Here is a 27,931-nt window from a genome sequence, read left to right on the forward strand (position 1 = left end):
TCAAAGCTAGTATGAAATATTTTTGCTGCAACCTAGAAACATTTTTACTTGATTAAAGTCTAGTAAGGTTAATAATCCTCTAAAATTAGGCAAACATTTTCTGAATCTTAGACTTAAAAATAAAGCAGCCTAGAAATCTTTTAGGCTTCTAAATCCTAATTTAGTCACATATCATCTGCTTTAAAGACCATCAAAAGGCCAAAACAAAATGACCAGTATCTAGGAGGCTGGCTTAAAGATAAAATACAAACAGTACAATTTCTGTTATACTGCATATTGCAATTAGATATGAATTATTCACACCATACACAATGGTTAAAAAATTATAAATCAAACAAGACAAACTGCAAAGTATTATAAAAACTGTGTTTTATTTTCAATACAAGATAAATACCATGCTCATTACTAGTGCAGTTTAAAGGCCAACAATGGCCATATAGCAAACTGCTGAACAGTCACCTAAATGCTAAAGAAAGAAAAGACAGAAAGTAAACATTAAACACAAAATTGCAATTACAAACATTTTAATAAAATGGGATAAGCTTTTTAATAGAAGCGAATACGGAAGTCTAGTTCTCAGGGACACCAAAAAGATGTTTATTTGATCAAATATCACCTTACCTTTTGCACAGAAATCTTATTGTGAAGTCACCATAGAGTCAATAGCTAAAATTTTAAGACTTTCTTTGGCCTTCTGGTATTAGTCAAATTATTTACAAACCATGGTTCAGTAATGCATGTATACTGGTAATATGATACAGTTTTTTGTTAAGGGCTTTCGATTAAAAATTGTAAAACAACTTTGTAAGGCTGTACAAGGCTGTAAACTACTTTGCTAATATACCATGGAATGAAGAGGAAGAAGGAATAATAGACCTTTCTTTAAGGCTAAAGTCAATGTTATAGATGCATTCCTTAGAATACATTATGATTTACCCCAAAGGATCCTTTCCCATTAAATACCACCTGAGTACTACAATTTTCAAAGTAAAAAAATAAACACGAATTCACCATTTTAAAATAATTTAACTTACAGAATGCTGAGAAGTGTTACGCAGTAACAATGAGACAAAAAGAACACATCTTCAAAATGAAATGTTTTCACTAAATGCAGGGTCTGTCCAATTATGAAATTAATGTAAAACATTTACACCCATGGTGGAGTTTTAGGATACTCCCACAGGAAAAACTCTCTGTAGTATTTATTATCTGCAGATACCATTTCAAGATTTGTGTGACTTCAATTAAACTCCACCTAATATTTTAAAAAACTTCCATTCAATATGCTAATTAATATAGCAGGAAGTCTTTAAAACATTAACATCTCTCTATACCTAACCAAGTGTTTATATGTCCCATACAAAAACCATAGTAGCTGCATACTCAGAGTGAATGCCAACAACCTGAAATTTTAAAGAAATTGGTTAAGACAAACGTAAATCAATCTGAACAAGATACAACTGCCTGAATATTTTGAATATTCATAGAAATTCATATTGCTTCTTTCTAATACCAAGAAAGAAGAGTATAAGAACTTCCTCCCAGAAGCCTAGACATTTTAACACATTTTCTGTTTCAACTTACAATAAGATACTTTAATCCTGAATCTTTTGAGTTCTCTAAATCAAAAATCTCACATTACAAACATAAGGAATGCTATATGTAAGGCCACATCTTAATAAATTTATAATTTTTGGTTGAATATTTATTAAAAAATTAGTCTAAGGCTTCTAAGAGTCAAGTTGCTAAAAACTAAAATACACCAGTGTTTAAACTGAAGGTTAACGTAAAAAACCACACACACACACACACTGTAAAAACAGAAAAATACTTTGCTACAAAAATCCCACTTAATATATTTTAGCACAAAAACGTCTAATGTGTACAATGGGTAAGCGTGCACTTAAAGTACATACAACTATGGGAAATATTACAGATGGCTATGGGATGCAAATGAACTTAATGAATAAAATTTAAAAGGCAGTTATCTGTAAAACAGCTAGGATCTCAATACTGTATTCTCAGTAAAGAAACAGAACATAAACTTCCTCTTAAAATAACAAGCTGAAGCTTAAAACACAAAAGTGAAGCCATCTGACAAGATACAGAAAACGCAATGATCATTCAGGTATGAAAACCAAAATGTCAGAGCACGCCAACAGAAAGTCTTGTAGTAGCATCTCATTGTATAAAACAGTATGTATTTAGGTTATTGGCACATTTAAATACATAAGGGAAAGAAAGTCTTTACCCTTCCAACAATTTTTCCCCCTCACTATAAAATGTTATACAACATTCATTAAAATCTCCATGTTTATTTTAAGAACTGACCTTAAACTAGTAGAAAACAAAGCAATATTCTCCACAGGAGAATTAACTGAAAGTAATACCTTAAGCTACAATCCATAAGTTTTTTGTGAACTCCAAATTGTAGTTAACTGCTTAAGAATATTCTAGGTAAATGGGCTAAACTATGATCATTAGCCACTGTAACTTACTCCGAATCTTGCTTATAAAAATTGACAAAATAAACACTTATAAATTTATACTGGAATATCCTTTCCAAAACCTATGTCCATTAACCAAAAGCAGCACATTCAATTCAAAGTACTGCTTCAAAAGCAAACCATTCAGGTGCTGCATCACTCATTCATAACTTTACTGGCTGAAAGGAATGTGATGGCATAGCACTAACAAGTGCTATGGTTTAAAATTAAATTCAGTTTTGTTTTCATATCCACTATAATTATTATTAAGAAGAAATGAAAAGATCTCTGGGACTCTTTTTTTGGTGTCTATGTAGAGATTTATCTCTTTGGATTGTTTTTAAACATTAAAAAAAAATTTTCAAATAACATCAGCCCAATTAAAAAAAAAAGGGATATGAAGAATAAAACATAGCTTGCATTTTCACCCTCATTGCTATATATTCATGTATCAGATAGAGAAAGACTTGGCAAAAATTGGTCAAATCAAAAAGTTATTCCCTTCTGATAACATTTATAATACACTAACAGCAAACAATTCTAGTACACTCACATTGTCTGCAACAAAAGTCACGTAATGAGATCAGCCAAGTAGGGAGAAGAGTGATATAGTATGAGCAATTAAAGGGTTCCACTGATTTAAAAAAAAAAAAATGAAAAGGTAAATGAAGGATTTAATTAGTACAAAATTTCCAGTTTTCATTTCAAGTTCAAGCAGTTAAGATTTTTATGATCCCATTTTTAAATTGTTCAGAGAAAATTGTATCCTTATGGACATTTACTTACCTTTTAAGCTTACTATTAACTAATTCCCTTGTAATATATTTATGTCCATACTTCTTCGCATTACAGCATTGTAATAAAAAAAAAATCTAAGAAATAAAACTAACAACATCTATACACAAAGCAAGAAAACCGATTTTGATACAACTCTCAAATGTTAAAAAGGCAACTGCATTTTCAACAAGATAGAACACTTAAAAAATCATTTCTGAGAGCAAACAGTTCTGACAAACACCAATGATTCCATGCACAAATACTCTAACCACAAAATGTTTTAAAAATAAAGCTGGCAATAATATGGATAATTTAAAACAGCTAATTCTGCAAGAACTGGTATGATGGTGGACAAGATGAAAGTAAAGAACTGCAGTTCTCTGGAGGGCTTCTAAGGTTGCACTTACATAATATTTAGGGTGCCTAAACAAGCAACGTCCTAAAATTTGGCTATGTTTAAAAAAAAAAAGAAAGTGTATTATCAGAAGATCTCTCAAAGATAATCAGATTTTAAAAACATTAAAAAACATATTAACTTGCTTAAGGATTTTAACTCAAATTTCTGAAGTAATGATTCAGAATGAACTTTCTATAAAAATGTCTAATCAAATTGACACTCTGCCTATGCTAATTTTACAATTAAGAACACATGCTAGCCAGGTGCTTTTAATGTGGGCTTATATGCAAGGCAGGTTTGAAAAAAATCTTTGATTAGGCTAACTTTAGCATGAATTAATAGGTTGCATGAATACACAGAACTCCTTAAACTGTGGAGATCGGTACACCTATAATCTCCTATTACACATATAGGAGAATACAACCCAATGTTAATAAACATCACACCCTTCAGAAATCTATTTCCTGTAACTGGAAAATAAAACTAAGGCTTTCTTTACTCACATTTGTCTGCTGCACGGCTGCCTATATTTACGTTGCCCATGGCTTCAACAATAAACCATAAGCACTATCGATATAAAATAGCTAATAACTGCCGCATCAAATCAGAACTGTCAAAATATTTCTTCAATGCTAGCAGTTTACAATTAAGCGTTTCAGTACATCTGTGTTGTAATTAAGCTGCATTACTGTAGCAAATCACGTGAGGGTTTTTACTAAAATATTAAAACCACAAAATCTTTGTTGACCCCTAACACAATGACTGGGTTGTTATGTTGTGAAATTTCAGTTTTTACAAGTTTACATACCATTCAGCAAAGTCACAAGCTTAACTAGGTAAAAACAGCTAGAAAAGCAGAATATAGAAATATTAAATACCCATGTAATCACCTATTCTAATATCAAAATCAAGGGCAAGAGACACTTAATTAGTATGTTTAATTCACTGAACGCAAGATTAGATTGATGCATATCCAAAAATGCTATTGCAATGTTTTTTTAAAGGACAGTATAAATGTCGTAGTAACATTATCTTTAGATATTGCTGAACACAAGACTTTCCCTGAGGTGTAAACATCAAATAACTTGAACAGCTTTACACATCAGCCCCATTAAACAGTTTATTACAACACTACATCTATTGTAATCAAAGTGGTGCTGTTTACAGACATTATCGTATGAACATTTTTAACAAGAACAAACTACTATAAAACAAGCATTTACTTGACGTTTTTTTTCCAATTGCTTGCACATTATAATGGCCAAATGTATATAACCAGTAATAAAGTTGCAAAAGCTATAACTTTTTAAATCACACAGGTTTCCTTCAAATAAAACAGGTAAGCAACATAAAAAATAAAAGTAGAGCTACTGGTTACCATTTATGCAGATTTGCTTTATTCAGATCTATTCCTGTTCATTTTATCCATGAATCCTTACAGGTTCAGTTCAATCACAAGAAGCAAACTGCTGGACAAGCGTCATTTTTCCCCCATGAAGACTGTTTTTTCTTGGAAGGTGTTCCTCTTCCTTCAGCTGTAATGTGTCAAAATTTATGATGTAGATTTTGCTATTCCCCATAATACACAGAAAAATGCTGGCTTAACTATACATACACAAGTCGTGCATCTACTTCACTGTTATGTATTCTAACACAAAATAAGAATTAACTGAAACAGTAGCTGCCTTTGTGATGGAGAAACGCTCCCAAATTTATGTGATTAAAACTGAGACATTCTGATTTCATTCTTCTTAAGTATTATTGCCTTATAAATTTAATGACTGAAACGGAAATGAAAACGTAGCAGCTACTGTTTCTGTGAAGATGGAAACATTTATAAGTCATTTTCTAAAGTATGCGTACTACAAAAATAAATGGAAAAACGCTTGGATGATTTTAATGTAAATATTATCATTCACCCACATAAATTCTATATAACTCATAAACAATTAAATGAGAACTGAATATAAATGCAATAAATTATTTTACAGATTAGTTGTATTTATTTGACATACAGGAACTTCTGCAAATGTTATAAATCAAACGGTCCTCCATGTTACAAAATTTATAAATATAAGCTCAGTATGCACATTTAAATAAATATGACATCCACGTACAAATCTTTAGACATATACAAATTTGTAACATTACTGTCCCTCTATTCCACCTACACTGAAATATCTAATGTAAATATATAAACTAAGCTGAAACAAGCTAAATGGGAATCTACAATGATAAATTTCATTGAAAACTCACATAAAGAAAAAAAACCCCAATAAATGAGATAACCTAAAGTTTCAGGAGTACATAAATATGCAAACTTCAGGTAGAGGTTCACAAAAGAAACATTCAATTAACGTGGATATAAGTGATCACTTGAAACACCAGATATTTAAAATATAAATTCCAAGAGAGTGTTTCAATAATATGATGTAAGAGGCAAAAGGGCACAATGTTTAGTGATAGTATCCCATAAAAGTAACTGAAAAATACTTTTTGCTCTACAATTAAGAGTAATTAATATTCTGTCACAACTATAAATCTTCTTCTATGTCCTTTCCTCCTCAATTAGGGTGTAAGCAACTTAAGAGCATCAGTACACATACGCATTCACATTGCCTAGCAGTAAAAACTTAAATTTTACAACTACAAAATGAAAAAGCAGATGTTATAATCCTGGACTTTTAAATAGTTTTTAATTTGCCCATATTTTTCAAATAGATACTTAAGCCATTTCTAATGTTACCTTTCATGTATTTTATCTTATGCTGATAAAGCTTTTGGTGGAATTATTTCATGGAAAAAAATCTAGAAAGGTAGCTTCACACATTTTATCTTTACTACTTTGCAATATACTTAAAAAAACTGGTATTGAAGTATTAAAGAGAGACAAGGCATATGTTCTAATCTGAAAAAATAATGGGAAATTCATAAATTTCATTGCAAAAAGATGTTTATCTCCCAGTTATTTTATCATGCTGGAAGGGATTTAAATAAGAGGGAAAAATTAAGTCACAGTGAGCAAAACAAAAATACCCAACCCTTCCAAAAAACATGGCATACTCTGCAATTTTATATCACTCCAATGGAGAATTTTTACTATATTTTAGGTAGAGAATCCTATTTGTGAAATTACAACACATATCTTTAGGATGAATGCACTTATCTTTTGTCTTATAGATAGATCTTTACTATTAATAAGTCTCTAATTTTCACCATACAGACAAAATCTGGGGGATAATCTGACAGCTTTTATTTCTATTTCTAAACACTTTACATTTATCCATTTGGAAATACAAAATTTTACAATCTCAAAAAAAAAATAAAAGAAAAAGAAAATTTGAAGGCAATACAACCCATTTCCAATAACCCAATTCCATATTATAGGCTCAAGTTTCTAAGTAGAAATCTACATAAACACAGATATCAAAAAGAAGCTTAGTGACAAATACATTCAACGGTCATGTTTTTAGAATACCATGTGGTCAAATCTGTAATGTCAAAGCCACACAATTTCTTGCTTTAGCTATCAGTTATAGAAGGAAGATCTATGTAAGCAGTTGTTAAAAAAACTAAGACAGATGAATCTATGGCTCTTTAATGAAGTATATAAAGTGAGCACTAAGTTAAAATTTCAATACAGAGAAGCACCTGCATTTTGAGATAATGCAAGATCAAGTCAATACTAACAACTCAAATTACGAGTGTTTCTGTTAGAAAACTTATCCAAGCAAATTTACTGGTATCAGTTAATTCACCTTTCAAGTAGAAGATTCAAATATATATTAGATATGGATCTTTTACAGGTTTTCACATTAATACACTGAATAAGAAGGATTCTAATATAATTTTAGAGATATACTCTTATTAATGCAATATAATAAAATTCACTTTTTTCTTAATGAGAGGAAAGGAGATGAAGTGGGCAAAAGAACTAGAAGTATCTAAATACAAGTGAACTCTTTAAAATCAAAATCCCTTCTTGCATTGACTAGAACATATTATACAAAATCCTGTTTGTTGTAGATGTTTACAAAAAACTCCCTTACTACCAAAATATTTCGTACTTTCATCTTTGCATCTCTGCAGATAGTACTTACCTCATTTTAACTAATGCATTTCATTACACTATAAAACATATACAGGATTGTTGCTCTAGGCAGTTCACTAAACAGTAGAAATAAACTTCACAGTTAAAGAATACCCAGCTTTGCCCAAAAAATTTGACAAAATGGACATTTCAAAATAAGCTGCTGTGTGATTTAGATTTCACTGTGAGAGTTAAAACATGCTACCACCAAGGCAAATTAGTAAATTTGGACAGCATATATGACACCCTTACTCCTTTTTTGGTTATTAGATTTCCTTTAAACAATGCTAACTATTCATTCAAATCATTATTTATTCAAAACAATCTAATTTACAAACTAGAACAATGGTAGTAAATTTCACACTGAGATGAAGGTGAGAGATCAAGGTGACTGACATTGGCACTGATTTTTTTTTTTTAAACAGGGAACATTAATCATTTGTAAACAAAACCATATTCTTAAACCACAGTGAGCAAAACACACACTATACATCCATTCTAGGATCACTTTTTACCCTCTTCTCACTTTAATTAACATAACTGTGTAGTCAGGCAGGTTTTGCAAATAATACTAAAAGCAAGGAAAATTAGAGTGAAAATAATGAAAGCTGGCATATCCAGATGAAGCGGTTAGGATATATGGGGAAACAATACACACAGGGCTGGACAGTATTAGTCAGATCTCAGATGACTTAAGAGTTGCAGAAATAATTTTTAAATCTCATTACCACCTGTATCATTCATCAGATGATTAGAAGAATTTAATTTTCACATAAGACTCAAAGTAACATTAACTCTTGAGGAGATAAAAGCATCTTACCATTTATGCAAGAACTTTTGATTCTTTTGGCTTCCCCCTGCCAAATTAATGCAAAGCTATAAATTGAATAAGGAATGCAAAATACCCTAAATCTTGTGCAATGACAACAAAATCTAAGATCATGGTATTTGTGAAAGGAGAAAAGTAATCATACAGCAAAGCAAAGTATAGTTACTTAACCTATACCCCGTATATGATGCTTAAAATCTAATCAAAGGAATGGATAATGATTTGAGAATGTGTAAACATCATGTGTCAGAGAGGAAAAGCATGAATAAAGAGTATTTAAAAAAATAATTTCAGTTCATTACTCTTCAGTATACAAAGAAAAGTGGAACTGTTAACAGAAATCGCTGAGTAGGGTTGTTCCCAGCAAGTAATAAGAGGAACAGAAAAGAAAACAACTATGAAAACAAAATTATTTCTGTAAAAAGCATATAATCTTAAAACACTGAACTACTTTTGTTTTGCTCAGAGTGGTCTGAGAATAGAGGCAGAAATTACAGAATATGAAACACAATATATTTACATGCTGAAATTTACAATACCGATATTCCCATTAAAATATTATATATTTGAACTTAGATATTAAATGCTTTTAGAAAAACTAATACATTTTTTAAATGAGAGAATGCAATTAACATTACCAACAGTTCAAACACACAAAAAAATTAAGATGGGACAGACATTAACAGCTTGCCAACATCATTTAAGTTTCCAGTTAAATTAAGAACTTGCCCTTTTAGCCATTCATCATCACTTTAATAATAGATTACATTATTGTTTTATTTGCATACAGACTTACTACTGACATTCACTTTAGCTTCCAAGTTACTCTTATTCCATTCAGTCCATTTAAGATTTACATGAAAGTTCAAAAGGACTCATATTTTAAAACTTCTAAAAAAGGTCAATAGACCTCATTATAATGGTGATTAAATGTGCAGATATTTTTTATTTGCTCAAAAAAGTTTTTCACTCAGATATATTTAATCCCAGTCCCTACCCATTTATTCACATCTATGTTCACAATAAATACTGTTTGGTACAGCAAAGGTACAATATTCCAGGATAACAGAATTTTTTGCACTGGAAATGCTTATGTAAAATTTTGCTTGGATGAAGGCACATAACAATATTACAACTCAATTCTGATTAATGCACAAACAAAACATGGGAATTTTGGTATGGTACACATCAGTGATTAAGAAAAAATGTCAACAATAGTTTGCAAGTTAGGAATTCATAGTTAATGTCTGAACGTAATGAAACTCAAACCATGATATAGTTAGGTGTACCCATTACCGGAATGTAATGTTAATTCAAAGTATTTAAAATTAACAATGGACTTTTCAGAAGGAGTTTACTTAACTATGCTAAAACCATTAAGAAAACTTGTTAATTAACTTTGGGTATAAACTGGCTCAGAATGCCCTTGATGGGCATATCCAATCTTGGAGATGACTGAAAATGTATGCAAGTTCCATTATCATGACTACAGTAACTAGAAGCTTGTTGATAACTGACAAAGTCTAAATAAAAATATAAATTGAAGGACCTGTACCTTACTTTAAATGAAATGGCTGATATACGTTAAACATTTCCCTAAGTTGGCCACAATTCACCTTAAGCACTGATGGACACTGAGAATTTTTTCATAAGATGGGATCAGATCTATTCAACTGGGGGGTGGGGTGGGCGGGAGTGGGAGAGGCAGAGGGCTACATCTTTAAAATTTAGTATTTAGTCTTACATGATACAACATTCAGTTCTTACATCCAAAAACAGTATCAATTTCAATAAGCTTAGTTTTAAAAATAAAAAGTTTTGCCTCATATTAAAATAATGTTTTGAGAATTATTTATGTTATGTTCTATAATACAGTACATGGAGAACTATTTTAAAATTAAGGTTTTGATATATATTCAAAATGCATATTCAAAATGCAAGGAAAAGTATTAAAACTTGCCTTTTTACTTCAAAAAGCCCTTAAAACTGTAAATAATGTAATAGGTTATTTGTGTACCATAAAAATAAGACTTACATGCTTATTTTCTAAGTAATATTACTTAAAAAGGATCTCGTTTGCTAAAATATATCTAAAGAAACTGTTATTTTGTCACAGAATTACATACAATCCTTTGATTTTGCCCATAACAATTTAAATACTAACAATTACCATAATTGAATTTTCAATATTTCCCAATTTTATTTTATGGAAAATAATCATGTAAAGAGTAATTACCAATAAGGGGTTTGTTTTAGCCTAATTTATTTTGGATATGCCACCAACATATGAAGAAAAAAAAATCTGTTTACAGAATAACCTTTGTGTCACATGCACAAGCCTTATAGTGCCCTCTCCCCACTTTTCACATGAATAAACGCTGTTCACAAATATAAAAATAAAATTACACGTGAAAATGAAGTATAAACAGACAACTCTTCCCGCTTTATGAAAAATGTACACAATAGTTTTAAAATACAGAAAAAAAAGACACAATGATTATGGTTTATGAGTGAAACATCAAAGAAAATTATTTCAAGGTTATTCTAACCTGGGATGTATGATTTGGTACAATTTAAAATTCTCTATATGGAATACCCTGAATCCATTTTAATTGAGTAACTTTCTTATCTTCTTTGCAAATTAAAGAATACTGTTTCTTTTCTTTTAAAAACAAAACCCAGATGGCAGGAAAAGTGTCTTTTCTAAAAAAAAAAAAAAAAGTTTTTCTCAATGCTGAGAAACCACCCTCCTATACTCTTCCTGTATTATAAACTATTATACTGTCAGATTTTCTTTAAAATTTTTAGGGATAAATAAAGTTAGTTCAAGGAAAGAAACTTTATTTTTTGAAGTCCAAGCATACTACATATAGTATGAATTAACTCCCTATATTTTATATTTTAAATCACATGAAAACTATGTATGTGATTAAGAGAATTCCAATTTTTAGATTTTTAGAAGTAGACAATGAGTCCTCTTGATTATTTCTTAGGACCATTAACAACCTGAAACCTAAAAGCTGTAGCTCAAGCAAGCAACACAATATTTAAGGATAAGAGGTCAAAATGTTTACCTGTTATTACTCACCTGTCATTTATCTCAGATGTTTCCAGAAGATTAAATTCAGAACAAGTAGTTGAACCATGTAAAATGTGGGTATATACTGCATAAACAATAGCCTTGGAGTTATAACTACTATTAATAATACATATGTTAAATACAACAGGAACAAGGAATACCCACCTTCTAACGATGACGATACTCGCGCTCTCGGTCGCGCTCTCGATCACGGTCCCGGTCCCGGTCCCGGTGTCTCTCTCGTTCTCTGCTTCTCTCTCTGTAATAATCATCATGACGATCTCTACTGCGGGATTTATGACGCCGACTCTTTTCTCGTGATCTACTATGATCCCTTTCTCTTGATCGTTCACGTCTTCTAAAAGAAATTACTGGATTAATGCTCTCCATAATTAGATAGCTTAAAAAGATATTCAATATTTTGGTGTTTAAAAATACCTATGGCAAAAAATAACTTATAAATCTAATTTAAACTAAAATATCCTGAACTGCCAATAATGATTTACTCACATACAAGCATGAACTAGAAACCCCGTTTTTAAAAACATTCACCCGGGACTTCCCTGGTGGTCCAACGGTTAAGACTCCTCGCTCCCAGTGCAGGGGGGTCCTGGGTTTGATCCCTGGTCAGGGAACTAGATCCCGAATGCCACAACTAAAAATCGCATGTGCCGCAACTAAGACCCGGCGCAGCCAAATAAATAAAAATTGGGAATCAGACACACCATGGCAATACACCATATCATCTATTATAACTAGCAGCCTAAAACAGACATGTAGTATTTACTGAATGAAAAGCAGAAAGGTAAAGGAGAGAAAATTTCAAAGGACTTGTGTTTCAAGCTAAAGAACATACAGAAGGTAGTTTTTTAGACACAAAATTCATGGAATCACTCAATATATAATGAGACTTAAATACATAAAACTACCACCCATTAATACAGGTTACCTAAACCTATATGTAAATATCAATTTTACATTTAAAACTAGCCAAAATATGGTTCATCATGAGTGTTACCCCACTAAGAAACTTCCTAATGAAATATATTCGTAGGTATGCTTGGGGGGTGGTGGTGCTGAGGGGCATGGTGGGAAGCAGAGAAGAAACTTAGTAAACATGACCACCAGAAAAGACTGAGATACTATTCTCATTTTTATTTAATAAAGAGAAATGTTTCATGAACTGCCTTTAAAAACAAAAAAAAAAAACAGGTATTTTAACCAGAGTATGTATCTTAGAAATCCTACTATTCTAAATTCTGAAATTCACAACAAGGAAATAACAACTGGCTATTAGTTTAATCTCTGTTTTGTATTTCTGCACCAGACAGCTCAACTTAGCAAACATTATTAAGTGCTAAGCCTGTGATTAAAGTATAAGTTATTATTCTAGACTTAAATAGTTAAAAGAAGACTATATAACATACGGTCTTCAGCTATAACAAACGTGTTCAGGTCCAAATATCTTTATACTGGGTCAAAAAGGTAATAATTATAAAGTTGTGGACTATGACAAAGACAAGCTCTCTTTTCCTAACTTAATGAAGACAACTCTACCACTAGATAAAGTACACTAAAGACCTGAAAGTATCATGTCAAGGTTAAAGATCTACCTTTTGAAAATATGTAAAATTTCAAGGTTAGCAGTAATGCCAAAAAAAGGAACTGCCTAATTAAAATAAAAATACTAAGAAATAGATTATTAATTCCTTTGTTCAAGAAATATTTATTTAGCACCCAATCTGTACCAAGCACAGTTTCATCATTACAAATATTGTAGCGAACAAGACAGGTAAGGTTCTTTCCATCTTTTGATGTGTTCTAGTGAAAAAAAATGTGCATTAGTAACAAATAAGAATAGACTGTAGTAAGTATTATGAAAAATAAACAGAATGAACAAGACAATAACCTGGGAGAAGACCCCTCTTAGCAAGTTAGATTGAGTTGAGGCATGAAGGATAAGGAGCCAGCTATTAGAGCCAGGGAAAAGGACTCCCAGCAGAAGAAATACGAAGTACAAAAACAGCGAGGTGGGCATAAATACCAAGTACAAAAACAGTGAGGTGCGGCTTCCCTGGTGGCGCAGTGGTTGAGTCTGCCTGCCGATGCAGGGGACATGGGTTTGTGCCCCAGTCCGGGAAGATCCCACATGCCGCGGAGCGGCTGGGCCCGTGAGCCATGGCCGCTGAGCCTGCACGTCCGCAGCCTGTGCTCCACAACGGGAGAGGCCACAACAGTGAGAGGCCCGCGTACCGCAAAAAAAAAAAACCCAAAACAAAACAGTGAGGTGGGCAAGTGCTTGATGTGTCAAGAAGAAGAGAAGGGAGACCAATGTGGCGAGAGAACAGTGAGCCAGAGGAGGGGTACACAGTGAGGCTGAAAAGATAGGTAGAACTATATCACACAGCACTTCAATATTTACAGTCTTATTCTAAGAATAACTGGAAGCCACTGAAGGGTTTTAAGCAAGCAAACACCGAACATTTGATTTAGGGTTTAAACAAAAACAAGATCACACTAGCTGCTAAGTAAACAGTAATAAGTAAAATCAAAGTCCTATAAAGTCCCAAACACAGTATTTTTTCTATTTGCAAAGCAGCAGTTTTAAACAGACATGAGACAGGAAAGTTTTACCTTGATCCAGAACCATAAGACTTGGATTCAATTCCATGAAGGCAATCTTGCAAAGAGCTAATAAGAACTTTGCAACGATCATCAGCAGATACTTTGGATTGTTTAATTAAAGAAATTGCAGTTACCAATGTCTCAATAGCACTCCCATAATCACCTGTGAGTGGAAGGAGAGGGGCCGAAGTCAAATAAATTTTGTTTTCAAAATACCACCAAACCATTTGGGGCAACCATTTTACAAAAGGAATGCACTTTAAAATCACTACAGAAGATGTCTTAATTTTTCTCAGAGTTTCACCATTCTGAAAGGCTTTAATGTACATGAAGTTAACACCATTTGTTATTATTATAGCTGTGTGAAACACATAATCATTTAGTAAGTATGAGAATAAATGAGCTGCCTTAAGGTCCCTGAGCCATTAAATGTCAGGGCTAACATTTAAATTTACACCTAAAAATTTTAAATTAGGGGTTTTTCCACTACACTGTGACATACAGTTCCCTTCAATGCCTTTTAAATAAAGTACAGGTAATGATTTGTAAATATAAAAATAACTACTACATGTAGATGACCCATCTTCAAGACTGTACTTTTTAGGTCATTCCTAATAACATAAATAAGAAATGTTAATACAGAAAGAAATATACAAACCAGCACTGGCATCAGACACAGCTCTTGAAATAGCACTGCTTGAGATTGCCCTATTTCTATTCATGATTTCTTCAAACTCAGCTTCACTCAATGGTGTTCTTGCAGTATCCATTTCCCTGTAAAATCGAAATAAACCTTAAATCATACTCAAAAGATTTTCTAAATTAGTCACAATAGTGTAAAGCAATTCAAATAATTGCTTTTGACAAGTGCCTTAGAGCTAATAGTTACTTTTTCAGATTGAAATGTGATCTTTTTCCTACGAAGAGAGAAGGTCTAAGCAAAATTCCCTTATCTTTCAGCTGAAATAAAGTAGCAACTTAGAAACCTCATCTTTCTGGAGGCCAGAAATTATGTATTTACGTAAGTATAATACACTATTTTTCAGAGTCATACAAAAACAGATATAATAAATTGTTCTGATGTCCCGACACATGTATATCTAAACAAAAAATCCTGACTGCAAAAAATACAACCCTACACTATCAAGGGATGGAATTTGGTTTCATTTATATTTGGATCCTCTAGGTGCAAGGCCCAATTCATAAGAGAAGGATAATAAATGTCTGTTGGACTAATAAAATTTCAGGAGGGAGAAGACTTTAGACTTATCTTGTTTGCCACTGAATCCCTAGAAGGATATCTGGCAAATAAAAGGCACTCAGTACCTGTAAATATTTGTTGGAAAAAAACAGTAAAATCCCAAGATTTTCTAAAGCTGCTGGACAACTTTAAAAATTGTGACTGCATGTGCAGTATAGGAAAAGGTAAACTTTTTGCCATCTTAGTTATTAGTTACTTGGTAGGATGTTGAACTGAGGTAAGCAGTAGCAGTTCATTCTAATGAAATGAGGAAACAGCTAATATAACCTTCTTGTTTATAAGGTATTATTGTTATTCCCAAAACTTTATAAACAGCCCAACCAAATCACAAGTTGTTCAAAATCCATGTATGATTTCAATTAATTTCTGTGACTCATACCCATCTGATCCCCTAAAAATAAACCCACACAAGATAATCAGTTTTCTCCAATTTTCAATTAAAAATTACTCAATAATAAGTAAAAATATACACACAAATGTATTCTAAGAAAAACTGACACTGTAGAAATTCTATTATGTTAGAAAAAAGACATGAGATTCAAATTTTAAACTGTCAAACCAAACCACCTAACCCACCCCTATACACTGAGTGGACACTTAATAGGTAGTTTGCTCACTGAAATTAAGCTGAACAGGAGAAAAGTTGTGCTAGCTTCCTAGTTATAACGTTTTTCAAAAGAAAACGAACCAATTTTGGCAGTCACATAAAGACACAAGCTCTATGGTAAATAACTGTCAGGAGACTTTGTTTACAACATCAAATTTATTTCCCTGGCCCTGTGCAACTGTATGGAATTAGGCAGATGCTCAAATCCATCCCTGCAGAACACTGTCAGACAAAACAAAATACAAAGTCATTCAACAGTGATAGTTAAAGAATATAAAATCAAATGATAAACTCAAAAGAAACTGAACGGGGCAAATTCAAGTAGTTCTTAGAGATTAATCTCTAGATTATGATTTGAGTATGGATAGCTTTAAAAGTATTTTGAAAGGGGGCTTAGGGATCACTTAGTTCCACCGTGACTTCCATGCAGCTTCTTTCTAAGGATTGCCATTAACCATTTTAATTTCCATAAAGTCTGTGTTTTACAAGTCTTTGTCTACCCAAATATGCTTGTAAATTAATGTTCCCATTTTAATTAAAAGTTAGTAATTCTGCTACTCAGGACTCCTGATAAGCATGAGATAATCAATAGTACCTATCTAATAAACTGACCTAATTCCTAAACCAATGAAGAAACTTTAGCATTCTATGTAATGTCATCAATGGTAAATGAGATTGACTTTAAAACCTTGAAAATAGCTTAAGGATCCCATTTGCTCGCTTAAATTATCTTTATTAACCTCTTTTAACTTAAAAATGATGAAAACAAAGTGACTTGCCCTAAAATCACATGGCTGTATAAGTGGCAGAGCTGGATTATTCCCAACCCCGTTCAGTATGTTTTTCACCATATCACACTGCTTCTTCTAAGAGAAAACAATACAAAAAATTATGTACCTGGGGAAAAGGTCATGATTTTTTTAAAACTTCACTGACAGAGAAAAATACCTTTTGCAGATCAAATACACCAAGTCTACTTTTATAGATACATACTAACTTACCTTCCAGGAGGCCCATAGTCACCCCTATCATATGGTGGAGGCCGGCCATATGGATCCGTTGGTGGTGGACCCCGGCTATCTGATGTAGGCATGCCGCTGTTAGTTGGTGGAGGAAAGAAAGCGGGGTTCACATGTGGAGCTGGTGGTGGGGCACCTGGAGGTGGTCCAGGAAGATGCGGAGGAGGAGCGAGTGTAAGGGGTGGCCCAAGAGGGCCAGGTGGGCGAGGTGGAAAGGGGCCTGGAGGTGGAGGTGGTCCCTGTTGTGGAGGTGGTGGACCAGGAGGGGGGCCGTAGCCTGGAACTGGAGGTGGAGGACCAGGAGGAAGCGGACCCAATGGAGGCTGCCCAAAAGGTTGTCCAGGAAAAAGAACTGGTGGTGGAGGGCGATCTCCTCGATTAGGAGGCCCAGCTAAAGGAGGAGGCAGAACCTGACCAGGAGGTGGAGGACCTGGTGGACCGGGTGGGCCTGGTGGACCTAAGGGTGGACGTGGTGGAGTCTGTCCAGCTATAGAATAAAGGGGAGAGAGAGAGAGAGAGAGAGAGAGAGAGAAAAAAACACTTCAATAAGGCAGTTTATCTTCACGCCAAAATTATACTTTTAAAGCGTAACTCATAGACCAAGACTCTTTCTCTTTAAATGCAACCCATATGGTAAATGCTACACTAACAATTACAAAGGCGAAGTTTATTCTTACACATTTAGCTAGCTCAATTTATGTTTAAGAAAAATTACTGAAACAAAAACTTAATAGATTACATTGCTTAGAGATAGTTTCCATCCTTCAGTGTACACACACTTCTTACAGTGAAATCACCCACCTTATAGTCTACTCTGATGCCAAGCTAGAAAGTGAAACAAGGAAAAATGGTCCTGAAAGGATTTTTTAAGAGGTAAGAAAATAAGACGGATGTAAATATTCTATATATAAGTCAAGCAAGTTTGGAGAAAAATAAAGACCTTTTAGGCCAAAAATGGGTATTTCCTCTATGCTGTGCCCCATATGCCATGGAATCCTAGTTTCCAGGAACAAAGGCCGAGTTCCTTTAACAAGATGCTTGATCAAATTTCCTGGATTCCAAAAATAGCATAACAAGGAGAGTAAGTCACATTAATAATGCATTACTTGAAAAAGAGAGAAAAGGAAAAGAGGTATTAGGTAGACACATTTTATCCATGGTAATTTAAGAAAAATTTTACCTGGAAAAGGTGGAGGTGGCCCTCCTGGTCCTGCTGGCCCAGGAAATCTGTCCCCACCAGGAACAGCCCCTGGAAAACGGGCCCGTCCTCTACCACCTTGTGGAAAGGCTGCACGTGAACTGCCTCCCGGAGGACCAGCTTTACCTTCCCCAGACATTTGTCCTGACTGCGTAGCTGCAAATATCCAAATACTCATAAATAGCATTTATTAAAATAGCTGATACATAACCACTGTTAGATATTAGAAACAACTCTATTTCAAAGTTCATTTACACTATATACTAACTTGCAGATGCCTTGGGCCTGTCCAAACTACATGAGAAGTACCAGTTTAGGAAAACATTCATATCTATTTAAGTTCTTTTGAAGCCTCAAAAGATCCAGGCTTAAATGTATTTCCAATAAGCAAACATGAGTTACTTTCAAAAAACCAGTACTCTGCAGCCGCCAAGACCAAAATTCTCCAACAGAAATCTAAATGTCAGTAAGTATAAATCATTTAAATTTTGTAACATTCGTCAGTTGAGTGTTAAGTGCTAGAACACTGAAACAACCACTTGAATTTCTGTTAATTGCCTGATCATCCATTTATCTCTTTAAGTGATAACATTTGTAAGTGTATAATGGCAAATCTTCTCTATAGCTACTTTACCAAGTAGTGAAAGGTCTTGGTGCTAAGCAGAAAATCAACAAATACTTTCTGATTATCAATGGTTCCTCCCCCACCATAACAGACACCACATAACTTTCCTTCAATCTAAGGATTAGAATGTAGTTTCTTCCTTTTTTTACGATGGGAATGACAGGGCTATAGAACTTGTACACTGTTGTATAATGCTGGGTCTGTGACATCTAGAGAAAAACAGGAGTAGGTTCCCAGTACACGGGACCAGTCATAATCGGTAATTTAAATCAAATTCAAAGCATGGACTTTCTAAAATGGATTCTCCAATGAACTAAATACTAAGTATAAATATTAAGACGACTTCTCCAATATAACATCTAACAAATGCTAGCAAGATTAATTAAAATGTACAACTTTTAATAAAAGCCTTTGAGGGGTTGCTTACTTTTCCTGGACTGCATTTCAAATTGACTCAGGAACTGTTTATTGCATGGAGTTACAACAGGATTCTGACCATGAAGTTCTCTTTTAGGCAACAGATCCATTAACTTTTTTGAGGATGCTTCAGATCCAACACCAACAAGGGCAAACCTAAAAGATGTTTAAAGGGGTGTGGGTAGAAAGTGAGGAGGGATTAACTGTTATTACTCTCATTAAAAAGGAAATGGTCTGAATTTAATTTTACCTAAGAAAACGGAAAATATTTCTTAGAAATATACAAAGCTCACACTTTGATCTTTCACTTTTTTTTTTTATAACAACACATCATACTACCTACTCACTTTAAGTGTATAGAATTCAGTGGTTTATTTTTTTTAGCATATTCAGAATTTTACAAACATCACCACAATCAATTTTAAGAACAATTTTCATCACTCAAAACACTCCCCATAACTGTTAGCTGTCACTCCATTTCTTCCCATCCTCCAACCCTAATGAATCACTAATCCACATTCTGTCCCTACAGATTTGCCTATTCTGGACACTTCATATAAATGGAATTATACAGTATGTGGTCTTTTGTGATTGGCTTTTTCCACTAAGCGTAATGTTTTCAAGGTTTATGCATGTTGTAGCATGTGTCAGTGCTTAATTCCTTTTCATGGCTGAATAATATTTCATTATATGGATATACCACATTTTCCAAAAATTGACAGACATTTGGGTTGTTTCCACTTTTTTCATTATTATGAATAATGTCACCATGAAAAGATGCTCAATATCATTAGCCAACAGGGAAATGTAAATTAAAACCACAATGATACCATTTCACATTCACTAACCAAAAAGACAATTAACAAGTGCTGGTGAGGATGTGGAGAAAACTAGAACCCACATACACTGTTTGATGGAAAATGTAAAGTAGTGCAGCCACTTTGACAAACATCCCGGCAGCTCCTTAAAAGGTTAAATACAGAGTTAAAAATACAATCTAATAAATCTTCTCTCCTGGGAGTTCCCTGGTGGTCTGTCTAGTGGTTAGGACTTGGCGCTTTCATTGCCGTGGCCCAGGTTCAATCGCTGGTTGGAGAACTGAGATCCTGCAAGCCTCATGGCAGAAAAATAAATCTCCTGGTGTATACGTGTACCTAACAGAATTGCAAATATATGTTCACACAAATTGGTACACGAATATTCACAGGGGCATAATTTATAAGAAAAAAAAATGGAAATTTTATAAATATTTATAAATTTAACTTCTTTCACTAAATATTTGTCTGTCTATATGAAAGGGTGGTTCTGGAACAGTGCCAAATCATATGGGGACTACAGTGTAACCTATCTTTTTTTTTCACATGCTACACTGATATTATTTACCAGTATTATTACAGAGTTCCCTGTTTACACAATTAACATACATAAATCAGGTATAATGTATTGGACCAATAATAAACTTCCCCCAAAACAAGACAAAAAAAGTTAATAGTGCAATTTAACCTATTGTTGGCTCCCAGAGAATTTGCACCTTAGAATGAAGAAGAAATGGGATGCTTAGTACACAGTTTCCACAGTCAGACCTCATCTCCATGTGCTTCTCACAATATAAGTAGCTCACTTTGCTTATGATAATCTATCTAGTGTTTAAAAATACAAAATTATTTTTCAAAATTAACATTTTATAAAACAGCCCCAAATTCAAGCTATTTAATCAAGTAGTAGCAGTGGTAGAAGATATAATAACAGTGTAACCTATTTAGATGAAAGAAACAATTTCCTTAAAAAAAAAAAAGAAAATATATGCTCATACAAAAACTGGTATATGAATATTCATAGGGGTCTTATTCATAATAGCAAAAATGGAAACAACCCAAATGTCCACCAAATGATGGATGGGATTTTTAAAATGTGGTGTATCCACATGGTGGAATATTATTTAGCTATAAAAAGAAATTAAGTACTGACACATGCTACAACATGATGAACCCTGAAAACATTATGCTAAGTGTAAGACGCTAGTCACATGGGACCACATTCTTTATGATACCATTTCAGAATAGGCAAATCCACAGAGACAGATTGCTAATGCATATGGGATTTCCTTTGGGGGTGATTAAATATTCTGGAATTAGACAGTGGTAATGGTTGTATAACTTTATAAATAAACTAAAATCCACTGATTGGAAGACTTTATAATAATGAATTTTATAGTATGTGATTATATCTCACTATGAAAAATAAAGTTAAAATAGAAAAAAAAATGAATGAGCGTCAACTCACAGTTATACAACATTCTAAATTATTCTCAGAAGGACTCTTAGGAGCCTTTTCTCCCTGGTATTCAAAATTGTCCTTTGGGACTTCCCTGGTGGCCCACTGAATAAGACTCCATGCTCCCAATGCAGGGGACCCAGGTTTGATCCCTAGTGGGGGAACTAGATCCCACACGCACGCCGCAACTAAGAAGCCTGCAGATGCAGGGGACATGGGTTCGTGCCCCGGTCCGGGAAGATCCCACATGCTGCAGAGCGGCTGGGCCCGTGAGCCATGGCCGCTGAGCCTGTGCTCTGCAACGGGATAGGCCACAACAGTGAGAAATCTGCGTACCACAAAAAAAACCCAAAAAACTACTAGATCCTTGGGGTTCCTGGTGGTGCAGTGGTTGAGAGTCCGCCTGCCGATGCAGGGGACACAGGTTCATGCCCCGGTCTGGGAAGATCCCACATGCCGCGGAGCAGCTGGGCCCGTGGGATCCTTGGTCAAAAAAGTCTGCTGTCTGATTAAAGATTATCTTGGGTCTCAACATTTAGAAATAATTTAATTAATTCACTAATTTAACAAACATTTATTGAGCACCACCTCCTATATCCCAGGCACCATTCTAGGGTTAGGGATACAACAGTGAGCCAAGCTCTTATGGAGGTTACAATCTAAACCTAGTAGGAGACAAGACAATAAACGAGTAAAATACATCATTAAGAAAAACTAAAAAAAGGAAACAGTGATGGGGGCAGAAGGTCTTGCATAGGGTGGCCAGGGAAGGGAACTCAAGCAAAATCCTGAATGAAGTGAAAGATCCCAAATGTGGACATTCTGGGAAAAAATAAACCAAAAAGAAGAAATAGTGTAAAGGTCTTAAGTAGCAATGTGTTTGAGGAACATCAGAGACTAATGTGGCTGAAGCAGCATAGGGAAGGCAAAGAGTAGTAGGAGATGAGGTCAGAGAGGTAGTGGGGAAACTGGTCTTAGTGCCTTGTAGGCCACAGTGAAGATTCTGGGTTTTACTCTGAATAAAATAGATAACCATTAGAAAATTCTGAGCAGGCAAATATTGATGTCACTTTTTTTCAACTTCTGCTATGTATCATGTATATAGACTGTAGAGAATCAGAGTGAAGGCAGGAACACCACGTAGGAGGCTATTACAGAAGTTCAAGTAAGAGAGAACAGTGGCTCAGATCAGGTAGTAGAAGTGAAGTTCATGAAAAGCAGTCAGACTCTGTACGTATTTTGAAAATATTCCTAGTTATTGAAAACTGGCATATTAAACAATATAAAGTAAGTACATTAAGCATATTTTTTACTTTATCATTCTGCATCTAGCAAATTACCTTTTAAAAAGTCCAAAATCTGAACCTAAAGATTTATATAAAACGAAGCCTGCCACATTATTTATAATAGGCAAAAACTGGAAACCCAAATAACCAAAAATTAGAATGGTAAAATAAATTACAGTAGCATACAAGGTATGATGGAAAGAACTTAATACATTAGGGAAGATGTATGTTTATTGTTAAATATTTGTTTTACTCCGTGTATCAAATACATTATAACACCTGAGTTGTAATCCTATTGTTTTGGCAGTAAAAATTTAAAAACCTGAAAGTATATTCACTAAAATGTCAAGAGTGATCATCTATGGATGATGAGATTGTGGCTTTTTATTTTCTTACATTTCAACATCTGTATTTTATAATGATCCCGTAATGATCCTACCTCATTTGTGTAGTTTAATAGTTTAAAAAAATAAAGCAAAACATCCATGTTACATTATTCTTCAGTTGCCCATCTTCCACTATCCCTTAATTACAGGGATAGCAATGCTTCTTCAAACTGTCATTTCAAAAATCATTTCAACCATAGATGGAGAAAATTCAGGAAAATTGGAAAAGAGACCTAATCTATCTACACTCCCAGCTCCACTAGTTTTAGTGAGGTAGATCACAGGATACATGAAATGAGTATGAATCTTTGTCCAAGAACCTCCTGACAATGTAGAAATAAAACATCCTACACATGTGTAGTTAACATTAACTTCAAGGAAAGTTACCCCCAAAATTGTAATCACTAGCTACTAACTTCCATTAGGGAAAAAAAAGAATTAAAACAAAATTCTTACCCCTTTGACTGGCCATTTGCCCGATTTTCAAAAAATTTTATCTCCAAAATATCATTTACGCCCAAAGAATGAACTGCTTCAGTTAAGTCTTCATCTGTTGTCCACTGCAAGATATTTCCCCCTCATTAACCATCAAAACATATCCAAGATTTTTATTGTTTCCATTTATTTTTTAAGGGTAAACTCAGGATAAACAAGAGAAAATGCTCAGTGCAAATTAAGTACAATTACTGCCAGTCAGCCTTCAATTTTTAAATAGCACAAAAGCATCTGAGGATATAATTTTATCCCTTGATAAGAGTTTTGGAAATTAGAAGCTACATACCCTTAGAGAGAACATAGATTTTTTTTTTTTTTTAAACTCTTAATGAGTTTTTGGTCTCTTCCAGCTTTCAACTGCTACAACTTTAAATTTTCAATAAAACCAATGTCACTTGTCACTTCCTTTCCTTAAAGGAAATTATTTGGGGAAATAAACTCCATCTTATGTTTCAATGCAAGATGGAGAAAAACAAAACAAAACGAAACACCTAACATGTATTGAGTACCTACCATGTACTTTATATCAAATATTTAATTCTTAAAACATAAAAGTCCTATATCACTCCCATTTTACACATGGGATAGAGAGGTTAAAGAGCTTTTCCAAGGTTATAAAACTAACATATGTAAAAACTAAAATTCAGAGGCTTACTTAGCAACCATACTCTTCATAACTACATTGCTACTGTCTCTAATATTTAAAAATTGCTCAGGGACTTCCCTGGCGGTCCAGTGGTTAAAACTTTGCCTTCCAATGCAGGCGGTGTGGGTTCGATCCCTGGTTGGAGAACTAAGATCCCACATGCCTCAGAGCCAAAATACCAAAACATAAAACAGAAGCAATACTGTAACAAATTCAATAAAGACTTTAAAAATGGTCCATATCAAAAAAAAAAAAAACCCAAAAAACTTAAAAAAAAAAAATTTCCTCAGACTGGGTAGTGGGAGATAGATCAATTAGTTTTTTAAAAATGTAAACATTTAAAAACAAAATGCTATTAAGGAAATGGAACAGTAACAAGTTTTGATTTCTAGACAACTAAAAAATTTTCAATTATGTGTAGCAAATGTTTCTAAGTAGAGATGCAAAAATTCTATAGGACTATTTTAGTAAATATTTAAGATTTAATACTAATAAAATATAGGTAACACTGAACATCCAGCTAATGAAACTCCCAACCAATAATAATCCTACAGTCTCATAAATAACCCAAATTAAAATACAATGTATATAGCAGCATTTCCATAAATCAGATTTCAAATTTATGAGCAAAAATGAAACTCAACACGTCTGTAGTATGATTTAGATAATGAAAACTCTTAAAACCAGGAGTTGTATTATGTTTCTCTCCTGCACTTCTGAATCTCGGTTTGAGACTTTATGTGAGCATTTTTCTTTGTAAAACTGGGATAGCTGAAGTGTAGGAGTAGTAAAATAAAAAGAATTGATTTGAAGATAAAATCAAACTATATTTAACTGGAATCTCTACCAAAACAAGTTGAATGTCTACAAAATTCAGAACTAGAAGATTTGGAATTTACGATATTTTAAAGGTACTTGTATTTCCCTCCTCGTTGCATAAGCAAGCATGTAGAACCCATCTAGTAACTTCAAATTCTTATTTTATAAAACTGGAGAAAACCAACTACTGAAACAGTTTGAAATCAATCACCTATGCTTTAATTCATATGTTAAGTCACTTACCCATGTTAGATTTCCAATATATAATGCAATTCTCTTTCCAGTGTATGTATAGACAACATTTGGTGCTGCTCCTTTACCCACATCATCACCAACAGTTGGTGGGAGAGTATCCATGTAATCCCGATCTTCTGGGGCATCTCCATTATTTGCAGATGGAGAGATGACATCATCATACAAATCTATCTGATCATGCCCACCATATTCAGCTTCCTGAGATACAGAAATAATGCTCTAGATTATACAATAGTCAGACTACTACTAAACAGATTTGAATGCAAATTCATTCAACTATTTTGTTTTAAACATTTGGTAGAAGATAGAAACAGCCAAAGATCTCAGTACAAATCTTTTCATTTTATGCCACAGACGTATTCTTCTTGAACAGTGCCTATAAAGCGAATTTCTATACAATCAATCCTATTTTCCCACCGATATTTATTATAATACAGGAAATAACATTCCTCTAGGAATAGAATAACATGTAGACAAAATAAATAATAAAAAACTTTCCATGGAAATAAAATACTCTAAAAGTAACAACACATGAATACAAATAGATGGGCTTACATTTTTTTGACACAAAAATATCACAAAAATCAGAGCCCTTACAAGTATTTTAATATTTAACAGAAAAATACAACTATTGTTTTCTTTGGTATTCAGTATCTTGCTTCCCAACTCTGAAAGCTATTAGTTTTAGAAAAAGCATAGTGAGCTAAGCCACAGGAAAGGGATAAAGAAATGTGGGTATGTAAATGATTCCGTATGTCACAACAAATGAACAGGGGAAAGAGAAACAATAAATAAAACACAGGTTAAACTATCCAAATTAGTATCTATCAATAGTTTCATTATTCTCCGTCAAGAAAGAGTTAATGCTTACCTGACTTCTTAGTCAATTGGCAAAAGATATCTACATAGCCAAGAGAAAAGGGATACGAACAAGGATCTAGTAAAGCTTTGCCATTGTCAGCAGCAGAATTAAAGCAATGCTAGTAGATGCCACTTACATGCCCAAGTGATATGCAAGTAAGAGGTAAATGAAAAAAAAACAAATATGTGAAAAGGAGAAAAATGGAAAAATAGGGTTCAATCTGTAAATAAGCACAAGAAAAATGAAATGCAGGTACTGGCAGAACACTGAACACCATTTAAATTGCCTTTAGTAACAGTTACTGGGCCACAGGCTTGACTAGCCAGTATCAGAGGAAAAGTTCTATTTTTATCTTCCTCCCTTTCCATCGCCAAGTACCTAGATGGATGTGAACTATTTTATTCTTATGAGGTAGACTATTTGAGATAATAAGGGAAGAGAGGCAATTACACTTAGAAAACAATAAACTTGAAGAGTTCAGACATAACTCATATCATCTCCATTAATACAATTCACTAAGGATGAATACAAATGGCACATAAGGAAAAGCTAATAGTTTTAGGGACTATTATATGGATAAAGAATGACACAGAGAAGATATTTGTGATGACTGTGAACAGATCAACAAAATATTTTTATTATAGGTCCCAAGGGGACATGGCTGTTGTTTTGTTATTCAGAAGGGAGCCAGAAAAAGATTTTTTAAAAAAGAAACAGAAAAAGAAGAAAAAAATCTAGAAGGGGAAATACCACTTATAACGCATAGCCAAAGGGACCTGAAATTTGTAAAGTCATTTCAGGTAACCTTCTGCATAACGAAGTTATCCAATTTACTGATTATGTAACAGAATCTCTACATAACATTGTTAACCAGGTTGAATGTCTGTAACACTTAACAAGGAACAAAAATCTCAAGGTAAGTCAGAGAACAAAACCATCATTAGCAATGGGCAGAAACTAAGACCACAAGTCACTGAATAATGCCATAATTTTGTTTGTACAACAATACCAAAATAACCTTTGAGAACTGAGTTTTTAAAAACCAAGCAACATGATCAAATCGCAGTGATAGCAAAAATTAGAAAAAAGAAGGGTGAGTTTTGTTATGAAGTTTCAGTGTAGCTGAAGCTTCAGGCGGCATGGCTGCAGCAGTGATTCCACACACTTAAGATACTAAAAACCTTCCCGCAAGGGGTAGTGGGCACTTTAGACTCTTTGGCAATCCAGTTCTGTACATCAAGTAGAATTATTATTACTATTATTCAAAAGGAGTTGTGTTTCCATCCTCCTCAGCAGAGACTATAATCACACTATATGGTCTGAGGGAGAGTAAAAGAGAATGCAAGGGTTATTAATAGCAGCACTAAAAGTATTTAGATTTACACTTTCATGAAACAGGTTAACACATTATGATTTTTCATCAGTTGTAAATCTAGGAAAATGTTCACATAAGTAGACATCATTTACAAGCATAATTGCAGCTACACTAACCTGGTGA

General features: G+C 33.6%; 1 protein-coding gene across 5 annotated transcripts; it reads right to left on the reverse strand.

Moving 5' to 3' along the window:
- Positions 1–352: 352 nt before the first annotated feature.
- CPSF6 (cleavage and polyadenylation specific factor 6) lies at positions 353–26,009 on the reverse strand. 5 transcript variants are annotated; one of them, XM_024736461.1, is made up of 11 exons: positions 25,560–26,009; positions 23,813–23,916; positions 19,421–19,566; positions 18,351–18,524; positions 18,111–18,221; positions 17,153–17,657; positions 14,942–15,057; positions 14,293–14,446; positions 11,824–12,016; positions 8,571–8,607; positions 353–5,195 (listed from the first exon to the last, which is right to left on the reverse strand). In XM_024736461.1, exons 1-9 carry the CDS (start codon positions 25,671–25,673, stop codon positions 11,827–11,829), a joined length of 1,614 nt encoding a protein of 537 aa, XP_024592229.1. In that variant the 5' UTR covers positions 25,674–26,009; the 3' UTR covers positions 353–5,195; positions 8,571–8,607; positions 11,824–11,826. The 5 variants fall into 5 exon arrangements, with proteins under 5 accessions (XP_024592229.1, XP_024592228.1, XP_024592230.1 ...); XM_024736460.1 differs by lacking the exon at positions 8,571–8,607 and having other exon boundaries at positions 25,560–26,005; XM_024736462.1 differs by lacking the exon at positions 8,571–8,607 and having other exon boundaries at positions 11,824–12,013; positions 25,560–26,001.
- Positions 26,010–27,931: the final 1,922 nt, after the last annotated feature.

Source organism: Neophocaena asiaeorientalis, unplaced genomic scaffold, assembly GCF_003031525.2.
Source record: "Neophocaena asiaeorientalis asiaeorientalis breed wild unplaced genomic scaffold, Neophocaena_asiaeorientalis_V1.1 scaffold134, whole genome shotgun sequence".
NCBI lineage: Eukaryota > Metazoa > Chordata > Mammalia > Artiodactyla > Phocoenidae > Neophocaena > Neophocaena asiaeorientalis.

What these genes read in the sequence shown, in the direction of transcription:
- CPSF6 (XM_024736461.1), bottom strand. Translation starts at nt 25,673, where the DNA reads ATGGATACTCTCCCACCAACTGTTGGTGATGATGTGGGTAAAGGAGCA. An exon ending in TGAAATGCAGTCCAGGAAAA is followed by an intron (nt 18,525 to 19,420) that starts GTAAGCAACCCC and finishes GGATATTTGCAG; the next exon opens with CTACGCAGTCAGGACAAATG. An exon ending in TCTTATGGTTCTGGATCAAG is followed by an intron (nt 12,017 to 14,292) that starts GTAAAACTTTCC and finishes AATTTCTTTTAG; the next exon opens with AAGACGTGAACGATCAAGAG.